This window comes from Eptatretus burgeri, chromosome 4 (assembly GCF_056783735.1).
Source record: "Eptatretus burgeri isolate ZD-2024b chromosome 4, Ebu_testis_v1, whole genome shotgun sequence".
Lineage (NCBI taxonomy): Eukaryota > Metazoa > Chordata > Myxini > Myxiniformes > Myxinidae > Eptatretus > Eptatretus burgeri.
Window position 1 is genome coordinate 99,173,009 of NC_140964.1, and position 22,015 is coordinate 99,195,023.

At 44.9% G+C, this 22,015-nt stretch overlaps 1 protein-coding gene across 1 annotated transcript in view; it reads left to right on the forward strand.

The window, feature by feature from the left end:
- Positions 1-22,015, forward strand: part of PA2G4 (proliferation-associated 2G4) — a 108,664-nt gene that overhangs the window by 68,185 nt on the left and 18,464 nt on the right. The window contains exons 8-9 of the mRNA XM_085879410.1: positions 11,366-11,444; positions 11,570-11,703. Coding sequence (XP_085735536.1) covers positions 11,366-11,444; positions 11,570-11,703 — 213 coding nt within the window. The remainder of the gene's footprint in view (positions 1-11,365; positions 11,445-11,569; positions 11,704-22,015) is intronic.

Below are 22,015 nucleotides of genomic sequence, written 5' to 3' on the forward strand. Positions count from 1 at the left end.
CATTTTATACTGTTAATGTACTTTAATGTGTATAATCTATGTATCAAAAGAAAGCTCATGGAGTACAGTTTATAGTCATATAAACATAAGAAGAAAATAAAAACACTCACAGACACCTGACATGAAATACTGCGGACCCCTTGATGCGAAAACAAATGTTTTTCTTCACTTAGAAAAAATGTGTCTTCCAACATGTAGAACGACATTAGAAACTTCAACTCAGGCACTCTGATAACAGTACCTTGAATATATCTTAATATAATTTGAACCTTGTCAATAAATGACACCTTACATGTAGAGGAAACAAATTCTATTATCGAAAATATGTAATTATGTGCTTTCGACATCAAGTTGATCATTTGGTCCAGATTTCAAATGTCACAGCTGTAACAGCAACACAGAAATAAAATATAAGGCATGTTATAAGCCAAACACGTTATGATTGTTATTCAAACACAATAATGAAAGTACACAATCTTGGAATATTTGAACTAATAGTCTTCAGTTTCATAATCGTCTTCGCTGCTCAACTCCATTTCGCTGTCTGTACCGTCGTTCATTGGTTGGTTTTCACATGGGCTCAAACTACAAATGTCAGAACACTTCAATCCATTTGCAGCACAGGGACATTGAGGAACTCGACAGGACTTCCGACATTTGCAGGACAGCATCTCAAGTACAGCACCGGGGGCCGGTGCACCATCCATCCAGTCTACGGCGGTGTCTGTCATCACCATCGCCAACGAATTTCCAGCCATAGCCTGCAGGATTGGGCATCTTGGGATCGTTCATAAAACTCTGTCTCCAAATTGCGGTTTGATAATTTGCTCGCCTTGCATGTTTTCCAAGGCAATCTACACATGGCGGTAACTGGTAGGGCTCTTTCTCACCTTTCTTTGCACAAAATAGTTTGTACCGAAACTCGTTGATTGAAGCATCTCCAGATGTAGCATCATAAATGGCACAAACAAAACGTTCCAATCGAGCTTGAAGAGAAGATGAAAGACTCCACTGTTGGCCAGGCTCCTTAAAGAGACTGGAAATTCTGATTTGCTTTGACCAGTTTGAATGCTTTCATTTTCCCACAACCTGCGAAGGCACTGACTGAGTCGCAACCAGTGAAAGCGTGCAATCCAATAACTGCCTCAGACATCAGATCCATTCAGGTTGACAACAGCTGTGATGTCTATGTAATGTGTGCGAGTTTTAGTCCCACATTTCTGATAAAGAGGAGCAGTAATTTGTGTGCAGAACGCCATGCTCAAAAGGAAGACATCTGTGTCGTCCGCCACAAAGATTACAGCTGCACTTCCGGTGTCACTTGCGTGTTTTCCATGAAGCAGTACCCTCGTGTCTGCTTCTTCTTGCTGGCAGCAAAGCTCCGGTACAACTTCAACTGCTGAGTCAGTAATTTTGATGCACTTCTCCTTTCAGGTTACAAACATGCTTTGACTCCAATAATCACCTTCAATGTAGTTGTTGCCATTCCTGAAACAGAAATTCAATGAGTTCAGTCTTATTGTCACTACTCTGCAGGTAACTTCTCCACTGACGGACAATTTGTTGGGAAGTTATATTCTTGAACTGTATGCCTGGATTCTTGCTTCGTCTCGCTCTTTCGTGGTGTTTTATGCTGTGTAGTTGATACACATCAAACACGATGTCAATCCTAGTACTGTGTGCACCTTCTCTAATTGCAGAAAGAAGCAAGGTGTTTGCAATGTCTCCAAATGTTTTCTGGTCCCCCTTCATCTTTTGAACCAAAGCCATGCCATCAATGATCATGGCTGATGGTGTGGGAATGTTCTCTGCTTGTGCATCTTTTTGTAATGCTCTGGCCAACACAGCTTTGTTTGTCTTCCTGATATTCCCATCTTCACAGGCTAGAGACCATGGCAGCGGACCGAGGGGATGTACCAGGACATCTTTCCTATCCAGGTTCTTTCTTGTTTGTGCAATGAGTACCATTTGCCCAAACAACTTTCGGTCTGCTTTCAGAATCATTTATTTTCCATTTGGAGAAACTCTTCTGCTTCTTGGTCATATCTGAAAAGCTCTTGAGCCTCAGCTTAGGCAATGGATCATGAAATTTCACGACTGGTGGACTTGATTCGAGTCTTTCAGACTTAAAGCTCTGATAAGCTGCCTCACCACGCTTTTCTGCTTCTAGCAACTGTGTGGCAATCTGCCTTGTTGCAGCAGCAGCTGTAGACAGACTGACTAGTTGTTGTTGATTTTCTTCAAAGGGATTAACCCAGTTTTGCAGGGTTTCAACAACAGCATTGACAGCCAGTTCATCATTTTTAAGTCTGCTGTTCTGTAACTCTACATATCCATGATCAGATTTGCTTGTGACTAACACGTCTCGGAGATGACGCAAGAAGGCTGACCGGTATTCTGCTGTCAGGAAGAACAGACTCACTGCACCAGGTTTGAGACTATACTTGCGCACTCCTCCCGCAACTTTTGTGTCACGATTGGCTGTCTCTTCAATTGTCTAGTCCAAGGGTATCTTAGCAAAGGGGTTCTTTTCTCCGAGTTGGACAGAAAACTTTCCTTCAAGGAAGTGTTGAAGCGCTTCTGGATGGTCATTTCTGAGCTGGGACATTTCAGCGTAGTATACTGGAAGGTACCGGGCATAATTCTGTCGGTCATAGGCGAAGCACCAGACAATCATGCCACGAACCGCAGCCATGTGCAAATTCCAATCACCTTCTCTGGAAGAGCGAATTAGGGCCAGCAATACTCCCCCAACCATGTCAAAGTATGACATCCATAACACTGAAAGAGGTCCATTGGTGTGCCGTAGATGTTCACAATATTTCTCAAAGTGTTCCAGCATCTGCAAGAACAATTCATGGTTCAGCGTCTCTTCATATTTGGAACTTTGACGAGAAGTGTCCAGAAGATCACTCAGTAATTCCAATAACTGATCGATCTGGTTCATCTGTGTAGGTTGTTGTTCCTTCAGCCATAGCAGAAATCCTGCCCATAGCAATCTGAAAAGGGCCTCATATATGTATTTGTGCGTTCGGAGAGACCTTCTACTGTCTGCCTGCCATGACACTCGTTACAGACCCCTCTGCCACTATTCCTGCCTCAATGCAAAGGTCACGCAGGCCTGCATCCTCAAAACGTTTTCCAAGTATTCCCAGAAAGTTGCAGACCATATGGAAAGAGCCGAGGCGAAGAATTACTCCGGGATATTGACATCTGTGTTTCCACAGAACTTCTGCCACTTTGGAATAAAGGGCCTGGTCGAATACCAGTACAACCTCTTGAAGATGTAGGCTTTCTTTTACCTTCATTGACCTGTTCAAAATCTCAGCTGCTGTCGCCATGCTGGTTGCTGGAAAATTGATTGGGTTAAGATAGCCTATGTTGTGCTGATGAACTGCCTGGTCCTGTCTCATAATGATGTTGATTCCTGTCCATCCTGGAATAACTTGATTTTCCAGGTGCATTTGCCATAGAAGAATCCAGATCAAGTCCTTTCTGTGGATGGATTTTTTGAGGAAGAGCGTGGTATTCTTCAGCAACTGTTTTGCTTCCAGGTCCTTCTCTTTTCCTAGTGTTATAAATTGGAAGCTGTTGTTCTTCATATTTGATGGAACGTTGCTTTTTCTTTTCTATTTCAGGTCGTGCCGATTCCAGCTTAGGACCATACACCTTTTGTTGGACAATGATGACATTGACCCTGTGGCTTGTTCCTGCTCCTGTTGCAGTTTCCTGGAGGAAATCTATATTGTCCCAAACGAGAGCGGAATATATGTAGGGGTTAACACAATCAGGAAGTGGGACAGAATCATCTGAGGATGAGGCTATTTTCTGAAGGCTCAAGGCAGTGTCGTTTTCCTCGAGAACAGTATATGAAACTCCATGCCCTAGTTTGTTCATTATCTGGATGATTTCCAAGTTTCCTGTCAGTGTTTTCACTGCATTTGATAGTAAGATGTGCTTCGGTGGTTTCACACGACCACAGGTGACACTGTGGACCAGATCTTGGCCATATGAATCCACTAACAGTTGAATTTTCTGCGAGGCACTGTGATAGCTTGGTTCACCTGAAAGGACACACGTTATGAAGATTTGCAGAAGTTCTGGTAATCGGAAGCCACTCCAGTTCACCAAAGCGGGCGTGAAAGGCCACTCTTGATCCTGGCAGATCTCTTTTATGGAAGATCGAATTATTTGGCCAGCTTTGATAACGACAGAAGAATCACCAGATGTTACTGCTGTAAGGGTTTCTATCTTGTCCTTGAGCTTCTGGTTTTCTTTCACAAGTTTGTAGATTGTGAGAGCGTGAGGGAATACGAGTGTTTTCCCTTTATCATCTTTACAGAAATGTAAAGTATCTGCAAAATCCTTTTCAATATTTCGTCGAATATGCTTCTTGGTGGATTATTTGGTCATGGTAATCCCTGTGTTTGACATCAGCTCAACGACGATTGCTGTGAGATCAATCATCTTTAACACACGAGGATTCGTGAATAAATCATCACGGATAAATGTGTAGAGCGATTCGTTCGCATGTCTTTCAGCCTCGTTGTACAGGCAGTCTTCTTCGGCATCAGGAGACACATCAGTTGTTGCAGTTTCACTGCCTTTATTAGTGTACATGCGGTAACAGGAGTGGTGGTAATGTGCCTCAGCGGCAAATAAGTCTCTTGACGCAACTGCTAAGATCTTCGGGTCGCTCTTTTGCATTGTGCACTCCCGTATTCTCTTATCGCATCGCAGCTCTGTGCACTGTACAATTGATTCTCTTGTTCGTGATGTTTTTTTTATACTTTTCTCTTTCACAGAATATGCATTTTGTTTCGTAAACCCTTGCTGTTGAAGGCTTTGACCTGGGAAGATGTTTACTGCTACCAAATACTGTGGTTTCACCATCATCACGCCTTTCTCGATGTTTTTCTAAGAGCTGAAGGTCGCTTTTCAATGTAAAGCGTGACCGACACTGTCTATGGTAAACTATGTCAGGCACCTGTCCTGATAGATTTTGAGCTTTCTCCAGCAATGGGCAGGCTGACGTACACATGCAGCATTTAGCAATGTCTGCCATGATGAAACTTCTTTTGGTGAAGTGAGCGGAGCTTGGGAATCTTCCTCTGGATAATGGATAACACAAAAAGGTTTAGATCTTTTGCTTGGGGGCGAATCTGTTTGAAAAGCGGTCTGTGAGGGCCCTTCACCACTGTTGGAGGATTGCATGGCTATTTTTCTTTATGCTTGATTGGGATACCTGAAATAAAGCAACGACAATCATTTGTTATAATGAAAACAACCGCAACTTATTGCATGAGTGCAGTCTCGAATAATTACATGAAGCAAAAAAGTGCATTGCAACAGTACAGATTTTTGCATTTCAAGCCTACACACAGACTAAGGAATGAACGATTTTGAATATATGCTATAATATGATTAGATATGTTAGAAAAACACATAATCTATTTCTATCTACCACCAGTACAATATTTTTGAAATGTTCAGGGATAAGGCCACAACTCAAAACGATGGAGTGAATAATCGCTTGTACTCCAAACTGTAAGGAATTCCCTGTATAGATTACCAGACAAGTGATGGCCGAGTCCTGGTAGGCCTATTGAGTATCAAATTTCATCAAGAGATGGATCAGCCACTGAATACTAACACCTATACTAAATATTCTTAAACATAACACAAGACACTAATATTGCTTTTTCATTTTGATGTATTCCACTTGTTTTGCTGCATGACAAGGAAGGATTTGATTACATCAAGTATGGTTTTAATGGACTATATATATATATATATATATATATATATATATATATATATATATATATATATATATATATATATATATATATATATATATATATATACATATATATATATATATATATATATATATATATATATATATATATATATATATATATATATATATATATATATATATATATATATATATATATATATATATATATATATATATATATATATATATAACAAAATCACTCCTTTATGTGGACTATTTCCAAAGTTATGACACTTTTTGTATTTGCGGAATGTTGGATTTTACATTTTGAAAGAGTTTCTATTTACTTTTATTTCAAGTAGTGTATATAACATCATAGTAATGAAATATGCAGCTCCATATGCATATTCTGCCATGTTGATTAAAATTTCTCAAATATTGAAAAACAACAGGAATTCAGCGTCGGTCATTTTGAATTTGGCTAAATAAATGCTTCAGCTACTCTGTTTTGCTTGCTATCATGCATTTCCACAACATAGAGGTCATAAGCTTTCCAATGATACCAAACACAACCGGGCACTAATTTGGTACCGACAAAGTGGTCGGCCTCATGGACTACCATACACACAGACCCGCTGGCCTCACTCACTCAACCTGTCTCCACCTCGCTACTCTTCAACACACACCGCTGATTACTGCCATCTTGCTCACTACTTCCCCAAACTACCTAGTGCTCGCATGTCGTCCCTTACACTAGTAGCACATCCTTTTAACACTAATTAGCTAAGCTACGTCGCCTCTACACATCCACAGTCTGTCTCTGTCCTCCAATAATGTCATTTCCCATCTCCCATCCTGAATCTCAACTACAATCCCTCTAACTAATCCATTCCACGGGCCCCATGAGGACTTACCCCTGCCCCATGAAACCGGTCGAGCTTAGCTAACCCTTCCCCCTAACTAGTTCCATCCTGTGCCCAGGCAAGGGGGTCTTCCACCCTTTGCCTGGGAATCCTGTTCACCCGAAGCGAGGCTTACTTTTTCTTTTTAATTGCGCAGCACCAGCATGGCAATTCACAGCCGCGCACCTTTGGCGTGACGTCATGGCAGCTGTTCGCGTCCTTCGTCCCTCTTGGACGGCACCATCCGGCAGGGATTCACCCTCCTGCCGCATTCCAACCATACACGCAGTCATGACACCACTCTGCGCATTAAAAAAACAAGCCCCGCGTTTCGAGGGGTTCCCCACGCGAACACATGTGCTCTGCCCATTGGAGCTTAACACAAACTCGCGTGGAGAACCCGTCCGGTCCAAATTCGTCTATCCCAGCCTAACCTTTGTCCGTCCGCGGGATCGGCAACATCCACTGCTGGCGTTTATGGACCGGGTTTCACTCGCACAAGCGCGCATGTGGCGGCCTCGTGCATACCACAGCACGGACCTCGCGCTCGCCGCCGTGCAAACCCGGCGCGGTCCCCATTGCAACTACGGCCGCTACTCGGCCCTTGTCCCTCTGTCACTGTCGTCGTCTCCATTCGACCCACGCACACCTGCGTGTTATGACGCTCACACTCCATTCCATTACATTCACACCGGGAGACGCGGCTGCATGTTCGCTCATGCCCACCGTCATATATATATATATATATATATATATATATATATATATATATATATATATATATATATATATATATATATATATATATATATATATATATCTCTCTCTCTCTCTCTCTCTCTCTCTCTCTCTCTCTCTCTCTCTCTCTCTCTCTCTCTCTCTCTCTCTCTCTGTCTGTGTCTGTGTCTGTGTGTGTTCCATCCACACACGGCGTGCTGGGAGGCACGCACTTCGGCACACTTGCCACCACACCACTCACACGCGGGGTTTCACTCCCACACGGGGTGTCACTCATACCCGGGGTCTCATCCATACACAGGGTCTCATCCACACCCGGGGGCGCACTCACACCTTTCACCACACACACCGGGACAATCACACTGGGGATTCGCGTGGTCTCTGTTACCACAAGGGGTTCCGGGGCCTCTATACCCCCCAAGCTCTTCATGCACCCGTCCGCAGCACTCGCCCCCTCAACTCCGCGAAGCTCGACCGGACCCACCTGGTCGTGACCCATAGCGTCTCCCTCCGTTCCCGAAGGAGGCTATCCAGCTGCTTGCACCGGGTCCTGAGACGTTCCCCGAGCTCCCCCTCAATGTCTTCCACTAACTCTGTGTGTGTGTGCTCGTCTTTAACCCCATCTTCATCGTGTAGTCTCTCCTCTACCGTTTCTACCTCCTGTGTCTCTGTTATTTATTTTATTTTTTCCGTCGTCACCTCGTGTCTCGTCTCACACGTCGCAGTCACCCCATTTAGTTTTTCCGTCTGTGTCACCGTCGCTCTTGCTTTCTCTGTCACTACCCTCGCCCAACGCGTCTCCCGAATTAATTTGCCCTCACCCGCCTTCATTGCGGGCCTGACAACCGTTGCACTCCCTCCCAGCTCGTTCGCTCCAGCACGTGGCGCCGCCATTATGCCCGCCTGCAGGCATCGCCCCACGTGCTGCATCTCACCCCGCATCTCTTTCATTTCTTTTGCGTTTTCTTTTAAATTCGCCTTCATTTCATTTTGCATTTGTTGCTTATTCGCGTCCATCTTGTTGTTTAATCCTGCCAGCATGGCACATAGATGGGCCATGTCAGGTGCACTCGGCTGAGCCGATTCGGCCAGGATCGGGGGGTTTTGGCGGAGAGGGGGAGGGGAGGTGTCATACACCGCGGCCGCTGCCGCTGCCGCACCCATTTCGGGCTCTGGGTTTGGTTGGGGGAGTTCTTCCTGCACCACAAGGATTTCCTGCTCGGGGATTTCATCCTGGGCCTTGGATTCTACATTACTACACATATTCATTTCTACCCCCGGCACCCGCTCGCCTTGAAACTCCATCTTATTTCTCGGAAGAAATTGATTTGGCTTGCTCGTAATTTGGCGAGAATGGGGGGGGGGGGGTTTGCTTCGCACACCGCTGTTCCGATTCCCGTGAATTTAGTTGGAGACGGGGTGGATTTGAATCCCACTCCTGACACCAGTGTTACGAATTTTGGCCCGTCCGGCGTGCGATCGGCCACGTAACTATAATTGCGACGCGTCGCCCACCGGAACGGACAATTCAGTCATGACCCTCTTGGAACTACCGCCAAGGAGCTAGCCACGGGTGGGGGTTTAACCTCACCACAACCCAGTCTGCATTCTAACCGCGCGAAGTAGGGTGAATCGCCGAATGTCGATATACCTAAGTACCCGCACGGGTAGCGTACCGAGGAGTTGTACCACGTCGCAGGTCGAGTCCGGACACGAACCGCTTAAGCAGCTCGTTCCATACTGCAGGGATAACCGAGCAGAGCTATCGTCGACCTCGACGGTTCAGATTATTTATTGGGTGTCTACACCCACTACCAATCCCTTACGTGATGCAAGATGGAACTTTCAACCGAAGGAAAGGACGCAACGAAACGTGAAACAATTTGACAAGCACTTTTATTCACACTCAGACAAGCACGTATTCACAGCCATACAGTAATGCACATATAACAGTCAAAGCAAGAACAATACGCAGAGTTACGACCGAATAAAGCAATGTACAAGCACTTATACTGGTTTACTTAATAGACTGGCGCCACACACATACATTTACACCAAAAGCAAAGAAAACACAAGCCACCCTCACAGGCAAGGAGGCAGACGTGGGACCTGGGTGATCGGCCAGGTCCACGAGACCGAAGGGGTCTTACCCAAGCCCTTGTGGCGCAATGGCGGGCTAGCCGCAATGTCCGCGTAAGGCGCTTGACTCCGTGCCCCTGGTATGCCTGGTATGGTCGTTGAGCTCCTCCAGGCGTGCGTTGCGCAGGCACGTGTTGGTCGGCACCACGGTTGGGTTGGGGAATGGACGGGGTTACCGGCGCTATCTCAGCGTGGATGGGGGGGAATTGTTGATGCTCGGGGTCGGGAGAGGGGAATGGCGGACGCTCCGTCCCGCTAGAGGGGTCTCGGGACCGCCCCGACTCCGGCGAACTCTCGCCCCTGAGCCCTCTTCCGCGTCCCTGCTTCACGCCACGACTCGTCCCTCGACCTCACCTCCGAGCTCCGTCCCCTTCGCCGTCCGATCCCCGCAAACACATGCCTCAGACCCCATGACTTCCGACCAGCGCCACTTTCTGCACCCCTTTCTGCACCCCTTTCTGCACCCCTTTCTGCACCCCTTTCTGCACCCCTTTCTGCACCCCTTTCTGTACCCCTTTCTCCACTCCTTTCTCCACACATGAGCTGCGTTGTTCTTGCGTCTTTATAGACCGGGGGAGGAGCTCGTATGCAGATTCGCGGATCAAAACGCGCTTGGAGGCGGGGCCACACCGCCCGACGCTCGCCCATTGGACGGAGAAAAAGGGGCGTGAGCCTCTCCTGATCCGTTTTCCTCTCCTTAAAAGGAACGCATTCACAGCGGGTTCGGAGGCGGGGCCATGCCGCCCGATGCTCAGTCATTGGATGGAAGAAAAGGGGCGTGAAGCCTTCCTGATCCGTTTTCCTCTCCCGAAAGGAACCATGTGCACTCGTGGCTTGACGCGTTCGGCAACAATTACCGAACGGGCCCTGGACAGCATGACGTTCGTTGTTGACTGGTGGTGTGGTTGATGGTTGTGGAAGGAGAAAGGCGAAGGTGGTGGGCTGTTTGCTGTGGTGGTTTGGTTGTTGGCGGGCGTCGTTTGGGTATGGCGGTGAAGCGATGTTTGCGGGATAGAGTTGTGGAGGTAAAGAGGCAAAGGTGGTGGTGTTTGACTTGTTGGCGACTTAATGGTCCAAAATAACGATAGAAAAAGAAAAATGGCTAACTCAAAGCGTCGCAGCCTCGATGAATCACACATATTCCCTCTAAACAACAGGTGTGGACTAACTACACATGAACTTAGCGTCATAACTGATCTCAGGACCCTTTATGGTGTATTGCGAATTTCCACAGCCGTAACAATATTTATTGAGACAGGAGACAGGCTGACCATTAATCTTATCCTTGTAATTATCTGTCGCACGTTAGGCTTGCCGAGCAAAAACCAAGAAAAGGGTTTGACATAAGATATACAAATATAATGATGGGGAAGGGAATTTTGAGAATTAAAAAAAAATGTATATTCAATTTCAACACCATAAATGGTAACATTTGGTTGAATGGTTCTTTTGTGAATAATATTGAAAACTACAGTTAAAGAATATTGTTCATTTTACTTAATCGGTCTGGGCATTGTGAAAACATTGAATTTTCCCTTAAATTACCCAATCGTCTTCCATCAAACACTTTGTGAACTGGGACCAAATTTTTGACTGATAATATTACGAAGGCAGAAAAAAATGTGATTAAAACAAAAAGCGAATTTGTTTTGAAAGAAAGCAGCAAAGCAGAAAAAAAAGCAGAACAACGTTTCTGGCATGAGCTCTTTTTGAACCTTTAATTGTGGGCGTTCCTCCCTGCACCACAGGTTCCACTTCTTGAACGAAATGTTTTTTTAGTCATTGTTTTATGAAGGTAATGCATTACAGCTAAAAAATAGAATCTTGGTGCCATTTTTTCCAGGAAAGACCATGAAAAAGCCTCTTTTGAAGTGCATGAAGTATATGCTGTTGATGTACTGGTGAGCACTGGAGATGGGAAGGTAAGCTGTATTTCTCTACCTGTACTCCTTGTGTTTGGTGGTGCTTGTGTGCAACTTAAAATTTGGTTACCTGCTTCAACAAATCATTGTTCATTTATTATTCTTTTTTATTATTTTATGTCCAGGCAAAAGAGACTGGACAGAGAACAACAGTGTACAAAAGGAACCCTGATAAACTCTACCTCCTCAAGATGAGGGCTTCACGTATCTTTATCAGTGAAATCACATCCCGGTTTGATGTAATGCCCTTTACGCTAAGGTGAGTACATGTGAGTGAGAAAGGAATGCACACCAAATTTTTAACATTTGCAATATGCTTCCTGCTTTGAAGTCGTAGCTTAAGAATGACCCAAGAATGACCGCATTGTGGTCACAACCTGTGACTAAATCCGGTAACGGGCCGATTGGGAAACACATTAAAAGCACTCTTTAAAGATGAACAGCGCGATTGGGAAACACGCATTTACTGCGTTTTTCAAAGATTAACTCGACACCTTTTATCCATGTCAACCTCCACCACGGTTATATCAAAAGGAGCTGATTCGTCACATGATCACTCCCAATATGGGGCCTTTCAAAAACTGTGCAACACTTTTTATTTTTTAGTAATTTACGTAATGTAACGCTTGATCACCGTGCGTGTTGGTGGGCTTGCTTAAATCTTGCTATTCATCTTCATATGATTAGATTTTTGGGGTGATTATCGTAATGAACACTCAACCCAAACAAGGCCAACGGAAGTCTGATGAACAAACCCGGAGAGTGTATAAACAGCAGAGGTCTACATGCCTAATGTGTTAGGCCCACCACAAAACCAAGATTGTGGCCATATTTTGTCTGGGTGCCATGGTGGGTGGAGTCAAACAACCAATGTGGTGATACGGCAGCTTTCTGACCAATGGGTGCACGATTAAAAAATCGACCCCAACAACAGCAACGAGGAGCTCTTGTAGACCTTCAACATGTCGGATAGTTGCGATATATTCTAGTTACCGTAGACTTTAAACTGTGTGGAAAGATCACGAGAGTTTGAGAAATTTCTGGTTTCTTCCAGATATGTAACCATCTTGTAGTTACAGGGAATTTATGGAGGGAAGGCTTTCATGAATGTTCTTGCTGTGAGTAAATATTGTTGTGGGCCGGGGGTTGGGTGAGAAGACTACTAGGGGGGGAAGCTATCTCTGCTCCCACCAGACTCCCTGGAATTGTAAGCCGTCGCACACGGATAATTCCGTGACGCGGCGGGTCGCTTAACCGACCATGGACACCAATAACTCAACCGCGTGACTTAGGGTCCTCCGTCTAGTTAATCCGGTTACCTAAAAATAACCACGTGATTTAATTATCGGGGAACACGCCCTTGTCTGAACCAGATCACTTTACCGGATCAGATGCAACCGAGCGACACTGCCAAGGACGTGCCGGCTAAGAGGAACGGATTGTTGGGACTAAAGTCCCGGCTAATCTAGGATTCGGACCATGCTAGACCAATGAAGGAAAAGACAAAAACGAGCAGGGAACATGTCTCATAATAATTTATTAACAATGGGCGAGGAAAGGTATGTGGTACCATCAATAGATTTATTGGGGTCTGCAAGCAAAGATATGGAAGAAAGGTGTGGTGCGGCAATAAGGCCTCAGTCACATTTGCTCTACGGCGAGGATAAGGCGGCCATACGCCCTCTGAACTGACAGAAACGTGCGGCGGCCGCAGAGAAACTGAGGTAGCCTCAGGGATGCCCTACGCCGTTTGGCTATATTTTACAGGCCGTAGGGTCGCGGTGGAATGAAATCGTGGAGTTATAGCTTTTTTTCATTTCTATGCTCGCCGTAGCAATTAGACAAGCCAAGCTATGACGTAGATGTGTTCCACGTCGACCGTACATAGGGCGTGTGGTAGGCTTCAGTTTGCCGTGCAGCTGCCGTAAGCTCTTCTCAATGAAAAATGAATTTTCCCAACCCCCGAAAAATTATGGTGGCCGCACTATTTACACGGTTGCCGTACGGTGGCCTTGCGGTCTGTGTGACTACCTGTGGGCAACACAAGGTCGACGCACGGTTCCTCTACGCCCGCCGTGCACCTACGTACGGTCTCCGTGGCAGTCTGCGCTCACGCTAGAGATCGGAGTATAGTTGTTTGCCTATACGCAGTGGTGCCCCCAGAATCCGAATTTAATTCGTTCCAGGAGGCTGTTCGGATTGCAAAAAGTTCGGATTCAAAAAATATTTTCCCAATAAGAAATAATGGAAAGTGAATTGATCCGTTCGTGGACCCAAAGAAAATCCACTTTCAAGACACTTTAAACTGAAATTCCCCATGTTTAAGGTGAAATAGGATGAGTAAATGACCTTCGGTAGCGGTGTATTGTATGTAAACTGGTACGATCACCACATCCAAAGGCCCACACAGGCTCAAGCTCTGGCCTGGGTTCCGATCGCTCGTGCACTCTGCGAGAGCGCTGCCCCCAGGACACCTCATAAAACATGATGCCCCCAGAACCACAATCACTTTCATCAAACGCATTGGGCTGAGGTAATCATGGATATTAAAAATTACTACCGGTTTTGCTGTGAAATTCAATCCTTGCCCGACAGTCCGTCACACCACGTGATCGGATTGCTTTTTTGTTAACAATTAAAACACAAGATGATTAAAAAAAATGAAGGTGAAAACACGAGGTAAGGCCTAAGTCACATTTGGCTCCGCGCCTGGAGGGTCTACAAAATGTACGGGCACCAGCAATTATAAAGCGGCCGCAGTATTTCCACGGTCACACAATTTAGCAGTCACACGTTTTTATTTTTCTGGTAGCCGTACGGCGTGTTTATAAATTGTGGAGACCGAAAACGTGGGGGTGCCGTAATTTTTTGGGGGTTGGGAAAATTCATTTTTCATTAAGAAGAGCTTATGGCAGCCGCACGGAAAACACAAGCCCACCGTACGCCCTACGTACATTCGACGTGGAACACATCTACGTCATAGCTTGGCTTTGTCGAATTGCTACGGCGAGCGTAGAAATGAAAAAAAGTTATAACTCCGCAGTTATAATTCCATGGCGCCCCTACGGCCTGTAAAATATAGCCAAACGGCGTAGGGCCACCCTGAGGCCACCTCGGTTTCTCTGCGGCCGCCGCACGTTTCTCTCAATTCAGAGGGCGTACGGCCGCCTTATCCTCGCCGTAGAGCAAATGTGACTGAGTACTTCCACCGACGAACTGAATGAACAAAGCGCGAAGATGCGGGTTGACAGGTGGGGGAGACACGTGAACAAACATGAACACCACGTTTTGTTCGGTTTTTTTAAATTGTATTGGGTTTTTAGGGCCAAACTTTCTCGAAAAAATTGTTCTGATTCCAATTTGTTCAAACAGCTTGGCCGTTCGGATTCTGGGGGACCACGGTATAATATAAATATTATATTATATTCAGTTGTATATACTGGTATATTTTTATTTCAGTAAAAAAAAGGACTGGTATATGTATGTATATATATATATATATATATATATATATATATATATATATATATATATATATATATATATATATATATATATATCCATTCGTTACCGTCCGTCTGGCCGCACGTTCGCCTTAGGCCCCCCTGCGGTTGCCTTGCGGGCACCTTGAGGTATTTGAGGTATCCTTGCGTCTGCCTTGAAAATTATATTGCCGCCGCAGGGACGCCCTAAGGTCACCGTGCGACATCAAATCAAAGGCCGTATGGCACCCCCACATTTTCGGTCTCCACAATTTATAAACACTCTGTGCGGCTACCCGAAAAAATAACAACATATGTGACTGCTACATTGTGTGACCGTGGAAATACTGCGGCCGCCGTAGAATTGCTAGTGGCCGCAGATTTTGGAGACCCCACGGCCGCCGTGGCAAATGTGACCGAGGCCTAAACAAGCAACTTATGAAAGTGGACGCAGAGCAGACCTAACCCGAAAATAATAATAATAATAATCTTCTGCAGGCTTACTTATATAGACAGGCGCCAGGACGCACACACATGCACAGACACAGAAAACCTGATGAAAAGGAATTGCAGCAAGACAGGAGAGGAGTTGAGGCTACTGTCTCTCAGTACCTTTGTATCATTGATTGCCTGAACGCATCACCAATACGTTTGGGGGGAATGCTCCATAGTGTGCAACCCCCCTGACAGCTGGTGCGTCGTCTCTTGCTTTGGGCAGCTCGTGTCGAGACCATGGGTGTGAAGGAGTGGCTTGAGTTGGAAGGGTGGATTCAGAGCGAGTGGACGGAGTGGTAGGCAGGACCAGGTGAGGGGGTGGAGTCTGCATCATGTGAGTTAGCACGTGGTTAGCGCGAGAATTCGCCCGATTCTGCGATCGTGTGCACTGGGCCAACACCGATATGTGTTAGATATTGAGGAGAACGCTCGAATATAATAATTATATGGAGGTTTCGAATGAAAAGGATATATATATATATATATACACACACACACGTCAGATGGAGAAATGAAGGGAAGAAATAAGAATGCCGATACAGCTAGTCCAGAAATAGGTTGAAAGGAACCCACCACTTGCGCCTTGCACACTCGCATCCCGCCCAACGAGGCGTGGTTGTCGTTTTACTATTATCGGCCTTGATTGAGGGATCGCTTGAGGATGGGAGCTCTGTGCTGTCGATGCTCATGTGGTGTTTGAGCGCCCTTTCTAAGGTTCTGTTTCTTCCGTCTCCTCGGTTCATGTTCCGTGCAGTGTGGGCGTCGTATTGAGTGTGCTTTCTACGTAGGGCTGTCCAGCGTAATGCCTGATTGTCCTTTGCTGAGGATACATCTCACAGCGAAGGGCACAGGTGGCTCATATTTACCTCAGGAATAATCAGAAATGAAGTTGGGAATGAAATGAAGAACAAATGATGCAAGCAAATTGAGCTATGAGATCTTTGCAACGCACGCCCCTGTTGTCCCGCCAGACAAAAGGTAAAGGACAATCCACACATGTATGAATGGAATAACTGTCTTGGGACCACTTTATGTTGGATGCATGCGGTTCCGAAAACCGCAAATATATATATATATATATATATATATATATATATATATATATATATATATATATATATATATATATATATATATATATATATATATATTTATATATATATTATATATATATATATATATATATATATATATATATATATATATATATATATATATATATATATATATATATATATAGTCGGGAATTCGTGCCCGCCGGCGTGCGATCGGCCATGTGACTCGAATCGCGGCGGCACGTCGCCCACCCGACAGACAATTCTGTCGTGACCCTCTCGGACTAACGCCGGGAGCTAGTCACGGGTGGGCCTTTCGGCCTCACCACGATCATGCCAATCGGCCACCCGCGTGGGATAGGGTTGTTTGCCAAACTCGACCGACCTAAGTACCCACGCGGATGGTAGACCGGGCGATCGCACCTCGCCGCAGGTCGACTCCGGACACGGGCCGCTTAAGCGTCCGTTCCATACTATCAGGATAACCGAGCGGTGTTATCGTCGACCTCGACGGTTCCGATTAATTATCGGGCGTATTAAGCCCACGACGAACCCGTTACGAAGCAAGATGGAGATTCAAACAAAGGAAAGGACGCAGCGAAACGGGGAACAATTCAACATGCAAGCACTTTTTTCACACAGACACGGGCACAAAGCACCCGTATAGTCAAACAGAATCAGAATGCACATAAAGCAATTGAAAACAACAATGCAGAGCTACGACCGACTACGCGAACACACAGCAACACTTAAAACAATACTACTTGATGGACGGCGCCACCCACAGACATTTACACCAAACCCCAAAAGAAAATGGAAGTGCGACTTCCCTGATCGCGTCGAGTCCTCCTTCTGCGACCGCAACTCCGAGCCCCTCCGGCGTGCTCCGCGAACTCGTGCCGCGTGTCACTCGTGTGGTCCGCTCGACGGCACGGACGGGGCCTTGGGGAAACAGACGGGGTTTGTTCGGCGCTGTTTTCCGCACTCGCGCACGGGTCAACGAAGCAAGGCAGGAACAACAAGCTCGCGACTCGAACCAGAAGACGACCAACCCTCGACCAACCACTCACTCCAACTCTCGACCAACCAACTCTTGACCAACCACCCCCCGACCAACGATTCCAACAACCACTCAAGGTCCGTCCTGTCCACCTTTTGTAGCGCGGTGCTCCGCCCTTCGCTCCGCCCCGTTTTCGGCCCCGCCTCTCTTCGAGCTTCTTGGAGAAGCCTCTCTAAGGGGGGCGTGACCTCTCGCTTTCCCTCCACCCCGCGCCGTGCGCGGGCCGAGGGAGTCAGTCTTGGCGCAGAGCCAGGGAATTATTCCCCCAAAAAGAGGCCCCCACCTTTTCTCACCTTTTACCCCTGCATCGCCCCTCCTCCACACCGAGCGCGGAGAACCTCGACGGGAAAAACAGGCGGGAAAACCCCCGAGCATAGTTGTTGGTTTTTGTTTGTTCCCGCAGATCGTAACTGCACAGGGCCTACTAAATGGCGAGTGGCGAAGATGTGGTGACGTTGATGGTGGAGGTGGCGTGGTTGGCGCTGTGGTGGGGATGGCATGGTTGTTGAGATGCTGTTTGTTTGAAATAAAAGATAGAACAGAAAAAATGGCTAACTCAAAGCGTCACAGCCCGGATGGATCACATAAATTCCCTCTATACAACGGGTTTGGGCTAACTACACATGTACCTAAAGAGATATCTCACCTACGGAACCTGAATGGTGGTTTGCGAATTTCCACAACCATCACAATATATACATATACATGTATATATGTATGGATATATATATATATATATATATATATATTGTTGCAGAAATGGCCCTTAGTGGGCTACTAAATATAGGATGAGACCAGATCCCCCATTAAATGCATGTTAAGCTAGGCTGTTCGGTAAAATGGACGTTACATGTGTGTCGGGAGGTGTCACAGGCTGTTATTTGTTTGTGCAGTGGTGGTGGATCGAGATCCTTCTTCTTCCTTCCTCTCTCCGGGTGAGACTCCGCCCAGCGCTGAGAGGGGGAGTGGCCAAAAAGAGCAAGTGAAACAAAGGGGAGGAGTTTGTCGGCTTCGTAAAGGGGCGCGCCCCGAAAAAGACGAGGTGGAAAGAACTGAGAGGACGGAGTTGAGCAGTCGGGCGTCGAGGCGAACGTGCGCCGTGAAGGCAAGAGAAAAACGACGGGTGTCGAGGCGCGATCTGCTGGATGAGCAGTCGGTCCTCAAGGCGAGCGTGCGCCGGGAAGGCAAGAGAGAAACAACGGAGCCTCTGACTGTCCCTACTCACCTCACGGCTCGACGACGTCTTGGAATCCCATGGACCCAGCCTGCCGGAGCCTGGCACCTCGATTTGGCCTTGTCTGGTGAACAGGCCACGCCTGGACTTGTATGCTGGACCTTGTGAGAAACCAGCTGAAACCCATCGTCGACTGATGGTCTTGTGCCGTCGACCTTACGCGGGGTCAGAGCGCGCGGAGGCCGCGTACGGTGCGACAAAGGAAGACGAGCGCCATTTTGCCACGCGGTGTGCTCGAGCTTGGGGCGCGAATCCGTGGACATCGGCTTGTTACGAGCAACATTCGTGCTTTTGGCACTTTCTTCTCGTCCATGAAACATCACCAAGTACTCTGTCTTGTCTGCATGCTGTCTATGTCTTGTCTGCATATCGTTTCAGGCTTATCTCTCAGGACCCCTTCGAAACCCGTAATCCGTAGTTCCCTAGTTAAGAACGGGTTATAGATTAATTAAAACATTGTCGTGAATATTTTGCTTTTGTTCTGTTCCCCGATGTTCCCCAATAAATTTGGCTGATTCGTATGAAGTTGCCGCTTTGGATTAATTTGTGTCGCGCCGAGGAACGATCCGTTCGATTGGTAGATAAAAGCAAAATCGTTACAGACTGGCAGAAAACGCTCGGCATCTGACGAAACCAGTCTGTAACTGGGGTCTATTTCCCCAACTGGTAAGGTCCAGGGGTACGTTGGTATCGCGAATGAAGACGCGTGACCCGAGGCCTGTGCCGAACTCGCCGGCGTTATAAACCCCGGAGGCGGCGGTGGTGATGGTGGCGCCGAATCTGTAACGTTTGGCTATCAAGAGTCGGGTGCGAATCCCGCCACCGCTGAATCCTCAATATATATATATATATATATATATATATATATATATATATATATATATATATATATATATATATATATATATATATATATATATATATATATATATATATATATATATAATGTCCCAAAAAAATGTACTCACATTTTGGCTCCTCATAACTCATTGAATTTTTCATTCATTTTCAGATCAAATTGACCATAATAATGGCAGAAGTACGACTAGGTTTTGAAGAAAGAAAAATTATCATAAAGTGCTACTGGAAGCACGAAAACATCATGGAAGTGCAAAGACAATTTCGAAGACATTTTCACAAAGATCCACCAACGCGACACACCATTGCTCGCATCCGAGATAAGTTTGAAACAGATGGAACTGTGCTTGACATCCATAAGGAGCGTTCAGGAAGACCACGGTCATCAACCACCCCCTGCAAAGGAAAAATCAATTGCTGGAAACCCTCCACCGATCCCCACGGAAATCTGTACGACAAATGGCTCGTGAGACAGGAATCCCAAAATCAAGCGCCCATCGCATTTTGAAGCGAATTAATTGGAAAAGTTGCCTTCCAAAATTAATCCATGCTCTAAATGAAGACGATCCTGACCAGAGAGCTGAATTTTGTGAGTGGTAAATGGGCAAATGCGAAGAAGATGCAGCTTTTCCATCCAAAATTGTTTGGAGCGATGAGGCCAGCTTCAAGTTAAATGGCTCAATTAACTGACACAATTGCACCAACTGGGCTCCTGAAAAGCCGCATGTTACTATGGAACACCATTTAAACTTACCAGGGGTTACTGTGTGGTGTGGGATATCAGCCGTTGGCATCCTTGGGCAATTCTTTTTTGACCAAACTGTCACTGTGGATGTTTACTTAAACTTGCTGCAGGAATCCATCAGTCCACGTGTTGAAGAGATATTTGATGACGAAGAGATTTACTTTCAGCAAGATGGAGCACCTCCCCACTACCACCGTGATGTAAGGGCCTATCTCGAAGCAACTTTTCCGAATAGATGGATTGGGCGAAGAGGTAGTGTTGAATTCCCTACGCGTTCCCCAGACCTCACTCCAATGGACTTCTTTTTATGGGGATATCTCAAAGATAAGGTTTACGGCTCAAAACCAGCAACAGTCGATAAACTGAAACAGGAAATTGAAAGACAATGTCTTGCAGTTCCAAATGAAATGATTCGTTACTCTGTTGAATCCATTGGACCGCGTTATCAGCTGTGTTTGGAACGTGATGGTCGTCAGTTTGAACATTTGTAAACATGCATTTGTACATTTAACCATTAATCTTGTTTCTAAGTCGAAGCCTGGTGTTGGCTTAGTGGTTAGGGTGGCGGCTTGGGATCCCAGGGTCCTGAGTTCAAGCCCCGTTGGCTGCTGAATTAACACCAGGGGGTTGACTCAGCCTGTCATCCATCTGAGGTCGGCGAAGTGAGTACCAGTGTACTGGTCCCGGTGTATGCCCCGGTTAGAATAGGTATACCATATCCCTGTGTGTCGTAAGAGGCGACCAGGGTTGGCGTCAGGAAGGGCATCCGGCCATAAAACATTGCCTCAAGAAAAAGCCTAACCCCTGCACAGCAGGGAAAAATGGCTGTAAAAACGGTCATTTTATTATTATTATTATTGTTTCTAAGTCGATAAACAACGCATTTATTATCATTTAAAGAGCGAGTACATTTTTTTGGGGGACACCCTGTATATGTTTGTGTGTGTATATATATATGTATATACATATATATACATATATATATATATATATATATATATATATATATATGTATATACATATATACATATATATATATATACGTATATACATATATACATATATATATATATATATATATGTATATATGTATGTATATATATATATATATATATATATATGTATATATGTATATACGTATATATATATATATGTATATATATATATATATATATATATATATATATATATATATATATATATATATGTATATATATGTATATACATATATATATATATATATATGTATATATGTATATATATGTATATACATATATATATATATATATATATATATATATATATATATGTATATATGTATATACATATATATACATATATATATATATATATGTATATATGTATATACATATATATACATATATATATATATATATATGTATATATGTATATACATATGTATATATGTATATACATATATATATATATATATATATATATATGTATATATGTATATACATATATATATATATATATATATATATATATATATATATATGTATATACATATATATATATATATATATGTATATATATATATATATATATATATATATGAGGTCCCGCGAGGAGGAGTGATGTAAGCCACATTTTTTAATGATTTGTTCTTTGACATTTGAAT